The sequence below is a fragment of the Lutjanus erythropterus genome, chromosome 11 (assembly GCF_056507025.1).
Source record: "Lutjanus erythropterus isolate fLutEry1 chromosome 11, fLutEry1.hap2, whole genome shotgun sequence".
NCBI lineage: Eukaryota > Metazoa > Chordata > Actinopteri > Lutjaniformes > Lutjanidae > Lutjanus > Lutjanus erythropterus.
This window is the reverse complement of record NC_139327.1, coordinates 6,980,213-6,990,055: the sequence shown is the minus strand read 5'-3', so window position 1 is coordinate 6,990,055 and position 9,843 is coordinate 6,980,213. Positions and strand designations below refer to the sequence as shown.

At 43.5% G+C, this 9,843-nt stretch overlaps 1 protein-coding gene across 2 annotated transcripts in view; it reads left to right on the top strand.

Annotated features, from left to right (window-relative positions):
• The first annotated feature begins 276 nt into the window (after nucleotides 1-276).
• nova1 (NOVA alternative splicing regulator 1) overlaps nucleotides 277-9,843 on the top strand; it is a 35,947-nt gene continuing 26,380 nt past the window's right edge. The window contains exon 1 of one of the 2 annotated variants that reach the window (XM_084730618.1): nucleotides 277-1,024. In XM_084730618.1, coding sequence (XP_084586744.1) covers nucleotides 850-1,024 — 175 coding nt within the window. In that variant the 5' untranslated portion in view covers nucleotides 277-849. Of the gene's footprint in view, nucleotides 1,025-7,409; nucleotides 7,700-9,843 lie in introns of those variants that run through there. The other variant, XM_084730619.1, reaches the window with a different exon arrangement.

Below are 9,843 nucleotides of genomic sequence, written 5' to 3'. Positions count from 1 at the left end.
CATAGGGGCATCCAAGATAGAACTTTTGTTTTTTTTTTAGAACATGGGGGCACCAGAGCCCCCCCCCCCCTCTTTTAATCCACCAGTGTCCCTTAAGATTTTATCTAGAGTGTTCTATTTGCAGTTTTAAAAAAAGAAAAAGAAAATCCAAAAGCAATGCAGTTTCAGGTTTCAGTTTGATTCATGTGGTCAAATCAATTCAACTATTTTTACAGGCTTCAGTCCATATCCTTTACATCAGAGGGATCTTTGATTTCCTGGCCTCGTCGTTTTGGCCGGTCAGTGGCACTGTGGTCCTCCGTGGAGCTCTAAACTCTATTTCTCCCCTCTTGCACTACAAAGGCAACAATAACAACAGCTGCACTTCTCGCACTGAGGACTCACACAGAAACATGACGTGAAGATGACTTCAGAAAGCTCCTCTCGGCGCCTCGCAGCCTCTGAAGCGAAGCTGTTGCACTTGTTTTAATGGCTGATCTGCTCAGTGTGTGTGTTGTGCAGCAGCAGCTCTCTGTGTGAAGGCGCGGGTTGGCTGTTCTGCGCGTCAACAATAAGAAGGAGCATGCTGCCGGAGCGGCGGAGAGCGCGTTAAATGAGCGCCTTTCACTCAATGGGATTTTTATATTTAGCTCTGTGAGGGACGAGCGGCGGAAAGAGGAGACCCTGAGCCCGGTGCGTCTGACATTTTGATCCCTTTGAGAGCGTTTCGAGCCCCCAAAAAACTTGTCGTTCACACCGCGGTGCGCGTTATCAGGCTATGTGTTAGTGAGGGCGCTGCGTGTGTGCGCGTATATGTGTGTGTGAGGGGGGGAATAGCGCAGATCTATCTTACAGCTCCGGGGGGAAAAGATGATGATGGCCGGTGGTGGCGGAGCAGCCGTGGACCATAACGGGATTTACTCCAACCCGAACCTCCACAGCCTGCAGCAGCCCCTCATGGAGGCTGATAACCCGGACTCCCGCAAGCGACCGCTGGAAACTCCGGCGGAGGAGGCCGGCTGTACCAAGCGCACCAACATTGGAGGTAAGAGATCCAGCTCATCCACCGTGAACCCTCCACATCAAGTCTAATCCACCGGTGGAGAAGCCTTTGCATGCACCGGTGGAGGTAAAGCACAGCCCCTCACTGCGTGCAAAAGAAAGTACACGCAGCATAGTGGCTGCATATGTGCTTATAACATACAGCACCTGTGCATGTTGGCACTTATGGCTGTTACTTCATAAGGCTGCATATCCCAGCAGGGAGAGCCTGAGTGAGTCAGTGAGTGGCCTCCAGCTCAGCTCAGGTCAGCTTTGAATTTGAACCCAATCACCCCTCTGCTGCTGCACATCTGGAGGTATGCTGAAGTCTTTCATTCAGAGGAGAACTGATGATTTGTGTTTGAGGCTTTAATATTCGTAAGGGTTCATACTAACCCTCTGTTTATCAGTCTTTATCAGCGGTTGCAGTCTAAGACAGGGATTCCCTCACTGCTTTCTTTCTTTATGCAGAGGCCGGAGAGAAATCAGCATTTATCCTGAGTGTGTGAACAGGCCTTTGTTGACAGAAGTAGAAAGAGAAAAGACATGACAGAAATGTCACTGCAGTTTCTTCTGGTGTTAACATCCTGTGAATCAGGAGTGAAGCCAAACATCTTGCAGGGGCTCCTGGGATGCCTGGATCCTGCAGTTCAGGAGCCACTCACCTGTAAGATTTTATACTAGGGCTGAACACTTGATCAAAATAGTATCAACACTGCAGTATGGCAGGTAAAATGTGTGACAGCATACCATAAATGAAGCACCGTAATGCTACAGAGATGTCAAATCATATTCTCCAGACTTAAGGGGGGGTGCTTGTTTGGTGCAGACCCCAGCAAAAAAAATCACATCATCAATTTTATATATATATTTTGTCAATGAAAATAAATGCAAAGACATTCCACTTAAATCTTGACTCATATTGCAACTGTAATATCTGTCAAAATAATCTCAGTATGATTTTTCACCCACTAATAGCTTTATACTAGTGTCATCACTCCTCAGTACTGGAGTTTCTAATTATGATATGATACCTTGAAAAATATGAATACTATACTATAATATTTAAAGATAGATAAATGATTGGCGAGTGAGTGATGAGAAGAAGATGGCACTGTGGGTAAAAGAGAGCCAGAAAGTGAATTCCACATTATTTTTTGTGGAAAAAAATGTCCAGATTTTCTGATTTCAGTTTCTTAAATGTGTATATATTTTCTGGTTTCTGTACTCCTCTCTGAGAGTGTACTGAATATCTTTGAGTTGTGGACAAACAGAGACATTTGAGGACGTCATCTTGGACATTTTTCACTGTTTTCTGACATTTTACAGATCTACCAATTAATTAATAGAGAAGATGGTTGGCGGATTAATTGATAATGAAAATAATCGTTATGGGAAGGACTTGAAAAATAAACCTATTTTTCAACTGACAAGAATGTGTCAGGATTAACTAATCGATTCATGGAGAAAATAATAGACAATGAAAATAATCATTAGTTCCCTCGCACAAATATCACAAACAAGATTGCCACTGCAGTATCAGTCAAAATAATTGCAGTTAGATCATTTTTCAGAATCTTTCAGCCCTGCTGGGTACAGGACTCAGCAACAAACTCACTGACCTGTGATTGGCTGAAGTCTCTCATCACAGAACTGAGTTAAGAGGAGAGCAGAAGTCTAGTTTCTTTGACAACACTTCAATTACAATATGAATTAAAGTTATTATGGATATTTTTGCATTAAATATAAATTGCATACACCAGCTTTAAGTGTGCATTTTTTTTTAAAAGTACAAATGTTGAGTTAAGCAGCACAACCGTCAGGTGAAAATCACACAATCCTGCAAACACATCACCACTTGTAGCCTAGATTCCTATCAAAAGTCAAGTTATTTATAGGTTGCAGGGGAAGCCAAATCTCAGCATCTGTTTGGTATTTTTGTTAGTCTCTCATGATGTTTGCCATACTGGGTTGTTTGAGCTGTTGGCACACTGTATGGTGGAAAAAAAAATCACAATTCTGAGACACTAAAATGCAAATTTGAAACATGTAGGTGCTCAACAGGCAGAGCTGGGTGGTGTAGGTGTTGACAAATTCTGATCTTTTTTGGGAACAAGTGGTTGATTCCATCTATCCCTGCATGAAAGTCTAAACTCACACATTGAAATTGAGGGATAATAACAGGTCAGACATACAGGCACATGACAGGGAGTAGTGAGCACAGTGAGAACCACTTGATGGGGGGAAATACAGAATCACTGCAGCAGAATTGTAAGAGTCCTGGCTTCTTCTTCTGGAGGAGAAATAGTGTAGTGGTGGCCAATATAGAATCAACAGGGAGGTGTGCACACTTGCTTTATTAGTCATCAGTAAGATGTCGGAGTGCAGCAGCGAGGATGACGGCTGATTCAGTGTGCCAGCTACTGTACATCTTATTTTTCAGCTTGTGATTGTTATGGTCTGCAGCTCATGGGGATTTAACCACTTACTCAAGAACTTAATGTTAATTAGCTGTCCATGGAGAGCAGACAGTTTCTTCACCATATGTTGCTGAAATTTGTCTGTCTGTCTTTGTGTCCCAGACACCCCACCGCTCCGTGATAGCAGCATTAGATCCCATTTCTGACAGCATGAGCGCGTCTTTGCTGCACCTCACTGCACCTCAGAAATGTAATTTCAGCAAGGCAGGCGCATAAGGACCCTTGTGCCACCAGACAGTATTTTAGTGCAGATTCAGCCCCCATATGTCCTCCATTAAGCGCCCCTAAAATCACTGTGGAACAAGAGGAGTCACATGGTGTCCCCTGCCTCTACAGGAGGGTTCTCATCATTCAGCGGCAGTGCAGTGACTTCACCCTGATCTGTCCATCCACGATCCATCCAGGTGATATGAATGGCTAGACTACTAAAAATACATAATTCACACAGGCACCTCTGACTTTTTACTGCTGTTATTTCTAAAATGGTATCGCACACCATTTTACCAGCCTGAGTCCATGTTCCTTAATGCATCTGTGTATCACAGCCTCGCTATAGAATCTGGAGTCCTGATGGCAGATTCGCTCTGAAGAAGGTGTTCCAGATGGCTTCTTAAACAAGGTCTCATCTGTGTACAATATACATGATCACTTAAGAAAAACAATGAAAAAATCCCCTTTGTCAGCATTAACGTCTTATCCCTGCAACTAATTATTATTTTCTTCATCAATTATATTTCCCTCATTGATCGACTAGCTGTGTGGAGCACAAGATGTCAGAAAATTGTGAAATATGGCGATCAGTTTTGTCCACATTCCAAAAGATATTCAGTTTAATGTCATAGAGGACTAAAGAAAGCATTTTTTCCTTTCTGATAAGAAGGAAAAGAGGCCTTCTGTTTTGGAGTTAACAGATTACGTGGGGTGGGTCATACATAAACTTGCATGCTTGCTGATACGGATTCGCTTTAGGTAGTATCAAGGGAATTTTCCAGTACTGGTATTTTAGTGCAGTACCAGTGAATTAAAAAAAATCTATAGAGCTGTACTACTACACTGCATCAAAGTAGCAGGGTACCTTTTCAGAGCTAATAAACTACATGATATTGGATTGGTGCATAGGATAGGATAGGTTGCTCCAAAATTACAGTAACATAAAAATAACAACAATACAGCAGCAATTATAAGTGAAGTGTAAAAAGTAAAGTCTATAAGGAGTAAATGCAAAAAAATAGACTTGAATACTAATACTAATATCTCTCTTGCACAACTAATCTGATGTGTAGTTTGTAGAGATGGTTCCATTTTTCCATGTACAGATATTGATACGGCAACCTTGAGTATCTGCCAATATGATACTAATCCGATCCCGTCTTTTTCCCTCTCTGTACAACAAAGCTGCTAATAATACATTTGTATAGATGCACTTTGCTTAACCTAGTCATCCAAAATTCATCACGCTCAAACTGTGAAATAAATTTTCCCATGAAGGAAGAACAACACAGCCCACAACATCACGTTATGCGATGTTATGCAAACCTGCTGCTTCTTTTTATTTAAATAGACACACAACTTGTAGCAGCATTTGATAGCAAATTATGATATGTGATATGAAGATTGTGATAGTTTAGGTGATTTTTGGCAACCAGTTTGCTTAGCATTGTCTCTAAGGTATAAGCATGCAGTTGCTCATCAAAAATGATAGAGCTGCAATGATTAGATGATTATTAATCGATTATTAAATCAATCGCCACCTATATTGATATTCAGTTCATTGGTTTGCGTCATTTTGTAAGGAAAAAAGTCAAAATTCTCTGATTTCAGCTTCTTAAATGTGAATATTTTCTGGTTTCTTTACTCCTCTCTGACAGTAAGCTGAATATTTTTGGGTTGAGGACAAAACAAGACATTTGAGGACGTCATCTTGGGCTTTGGGAAACACTGATCGACATTTTCTGTCCTTTTAAGGACCAAACAACTGATTGATTACTGGAGAAAATGATCGAAAGATTGATCAAAATAATCATTACAGGAAAGACTTCAAAAATAGGTCCAAACACACGTACGTCCATGTGTATTTTTCAACGACAACATTGTGACAGGATTAATTAATCAATTAATCGAGAAAATAATTGACAGATTAATCATCAGTGAAAATAATCGTTACTTGCAGCCCTACACAATGAGATTTACAGAGATTAAACGGCAGTCAATCTCCCGGTCATTCTGATAAGTATCTAATTTGACAGGAAAAAAAAGGTGCAGATCTTTGAGGTTAATTTGGAGCACAGTGCTACAGGCTGAGCCGTACATGCTCACATGAAATGCACATTTAGACCACTTGTAATGATTCCACACAACAGATGTTTCACAGATATCTCATCACCCTGTCATGCAATGTGTTTTTGCATCACCTCCCGATCCATGTTATTTCCATGCATTATGTGTAACGTTGCAGATTCACAGCCTGTCTGGCAGCTACTGGTAGACAGCCTGATAATCCCGAGCCATCCCTGTAATCACCAACCCCTCCACTACGTCTGATATTGATCACGTTATTCCTACCGAACTGATCATTAACATGACTGGCAGTTACAACAAAGAGAAGAAAGCCCGTGCTCTTTCAAAGCTGAGCCCCTCGTTGTGCATTAAGAGCTGTGGCCACTGAATGAGGGAAATTACTCCTCTTTTATCAGCGTTGCCCTTCTCTCCTCAAAATGAACATCTTTCATTCATTTCTCTTTCTAATTACCCATACTCTGAGCCCATGTTGCTGGCAAGCATGTGCCTTGCAAAAGGTTGTGTGGCTGAGGGATTAGGTATGATCTCGTAATGTTGCTAATGGAAAGGTTGGCACAGGAATGTGAGCTGTATTTTTTATTTTTTTTTTTTTTGGTGGGAAGGACACAGGTGCCCTTGCAGAGCGATGTGACGTGAGCGGACTGTGAATTTGCCAGGTGGCAGTGAAAGAGAGAATGAGAGAGAGCGATAGAAATGAAGACAGAGCAAAGCGGAGAGAAAAGGAGAGATAGATAGACTGCGAGAGGGAGTGGAGTCTACAGGGAGGCTGTGTCTATATACCAGAGCATCTCTCAGTGAATGAGGCTGCTAGAATTTTCTGGAAGGCATTCGTTCCAAAACCAAACGGGCCGCGGTGTTAGGGTTTGATTTGTGGATGAAACTAATCAGCAGCCGGGGGAAAAAAAATAGTTCCTTTTTTTTTTTACGGGTTCCCTGGAAAGCACTATTAAACGAAGCTGTCCACACACAGACGCCTCCACACACGCACGTTGCAGTTTTTACACACATTCAGTCACTTAAGATACCTCTCGGTGTAAGATTTATAGGCGTAGTGATTGGCTTCATCACCCCCCTCCACCATTCTGCGGCACTGCCATTTGCAATGGTTGATGAGCCCCTCCGCCCTCTCAAACATGGCCGTCTAAGGGATTGGGGGTGGGGGAAAGGAGGAAAGGAGGGTGGGTGGCGTAAGGCACGCTGTCTCAGATCACTCCTCCTCCACCTCCTTCATCATCTGCTTATGTTCTCCATACACCTCTTCAGCCACTGCTGAAGGTCACTCTACATGCTTCCCCATTCAGCGCTGAAGCCCGCTCCCCTCAGCCACTTCACCTTTGTCACTTTCCACTAAAAAAAGTGAGTGAATGGACTGCCATACTTTATAGTGCTGCGTCAAAAGAGGCGGAGTAGGGGAGAAAATTCAATTTTTTGGGACCGGCATCGGGGGGTGGGGACATGACGTGCCGGAGGGAGGAGGCTGCCCATTGGCCGAGCGAGGTGTCAGTCCTGCGTGCTGCTGCAGACGGACAGGCCACTCGATGAATATGGATGAGAGCAGTGAAAAGGGTGATGCGGCAGGGAAGACCCCCCCCCTTCAAACCGATGCAGGCTTGAACAATGCGTGCCGTCTTTCACTGAAAACACTGAGAGCCTGCATTAGCATTTTCTCAGACAATTGAGGCTCTGGCCAGCTGCAGGCATGGCTCGGATGCTGCGGTGAAATCTCTTTTTCTGCACCCACTGATGAATTAGAGCTCGTGAAAAAAAGTCGACTGGCCGCATTCCTCAACACTACCATTGCACCTATGCCTAGGCTAATGTTAAGATCCCCTTTAGAGATTGTGCCCCGGCATTGATGGCGATCTGACAGAGGACTTGAGCAGCAGCAGATCTCAGAATGGGTAAGCCTCCAACTCTTTTTGTCTGACTTGTTGAATTTATCCATCATGCTAGATAGACTGCGTGCAATTTCATGCAACCGAAACCTCATTTTGGCCATTATTGCTCATTTTTGTTCCATCGTCCTTGCTGCCTGTCAGCAGCAGGTTAGTCCATTGAAATGCAGAATGGGTACTTGGAGGGGTAGTGAGAAGGAGGGAGGACGGTCACAAGGCATTTCCTCCTGACCCACCCCCCTTGAGTGACTTAACTAAACACATTTGGCTCAGCGTCCGTGTCTCTCCTCCAAGCCATCCTTCCAGTATTGGAAGCAGGGGTTTGAACTAACACCCCACTGGCTCGGCTTCCCAACGTGCCCCACTGCTCCCGTTCCCTGGCGGATTGCAGCAACAGATTGCCATGTTTACTCTACCACATGACGCCATTAAAACCTGTTACTGTGATCTCAGACACTAGGACAGAATTAATTATTGACTAATGACAGCAAACGTGGCTGTGAGGGCGACGGAGGGAATCTTAGTGGCTTCCTCCCCTGCTGGGTTTACTCTGGTTGGAGACGAGCTAGAAAGTTACGCAGTGGGTTTTGGCTTGTCTGTCAACAACAGGTCTTTGGATGTTTGCAATCATTCAATTTAAATTCTGCGTGTGGCCACAATATCAGATGTCTCCTGATTGGAGTGAGGGCTCAAAAGCTTTACGGTGACCGTGTCAGACATGCATGATCTTTATTTTTCCACCAAGGTCATTTTATTGTGATTCGTTGCAAGAAAAGCGGAGAGCTGACTGCAATATAGCATGAAAATCTAAAGATCGAACAATGGACGGAGATGAACATAGGTGGTTAAATGCTGCCTATGTAAAGGTTTATCTCCTAAAATGACATATTGACCAGCAACTGACAGATTTAGTTGCTTTCAATAGTGGTAAATGTTCATTTCTTGTCTGAGATGTTCCAGGTAAATGTGGGTATATTACCTCCACGACCCTGGCTAATTAAACTAAACTGAAAGTGAATTGCATTAACAGTCATGTCATTGTCTGTATATTTGTCAGTGCCATTGGTTATGGGTGATGTGCACGAAAACAAGCCTGTGTCTGAATGGAACATGAGGGGCATATTAATGCAATAAGGAGAAGAGCTAACATCTAGGCTGTGAAATCCCTTAATGTCACAGTGCCATGTTCATTCACATCTGAGTCTAATGAGTGCATTACTGAGGCAACAGGTTGGCTGGTCTCAGTGCAGGGCGGTCCACCTCCATCAATCCATCCATCCATCCATCCATCCGTCCGTCTTGCCTCCCAGTCCACGCCGGTCAATCCCCCCACATTCGATACCCTCCACAGAACATAGGGTGCAGTGACACGGTGACGGAATCCGCGATCGAAAAACCTGTATCATACTACACTTTATTAGAAATCTCCAAAGATGGACAGTGGCTTTTTACATCTCTGCCCGCTCGAGTGACGTCACCCTTGAGGCAGCTGAAAAGGATCGAACATGACGTCATTGCATCGAAATCAGCATGCAGAGGGGATTATTTGTAGCACACCTGTACCAAGTGTTTACCATGATGTCATCGATATTTCAGTGGGAATCACAGCCACTCCACATCTATAAGTATAAGACTTTTGATGTATTGTTGGCAGACTATTTAATCATATTCGGGTCCATGCTCAATATGTGGTTGATTGCTTTTTACTAGATTATCGCACTCAATGTGATCAGGCTTTTCTCGGACAGACACTTTGCCCACTTCTGTGCTGATTAATTCCTAATTAGCATTGTAGGAGAAGGAACTTTCCCCAACTGAAAGGGAGAAACATGTTTGGCTGCGAATTCTCCAAACTGACGCGCTGTCAATCACCCGACTGCTACAAGCCACTGTAAGCCACAGAAGCCCCTTCCAAAATGGAGGAGATTTAGACCATCTTGGCAGTATAGCCTTCGAACAAATCTGTGGGATTGGTTCCCATATGTTCTGCTCACGTCTGTTAATTAAGGAGGATCATTCTGTAGTGGCATTCATGAACTGCATGGATAATGACTTCATGTGTTTGCATTTAGTCCTCCGTGTGTGACTTTCTACTGCAGGAAATACAGGCGAGGTTTTGCATTCAGATCGAGCTGCTAATTCAAGCTTTT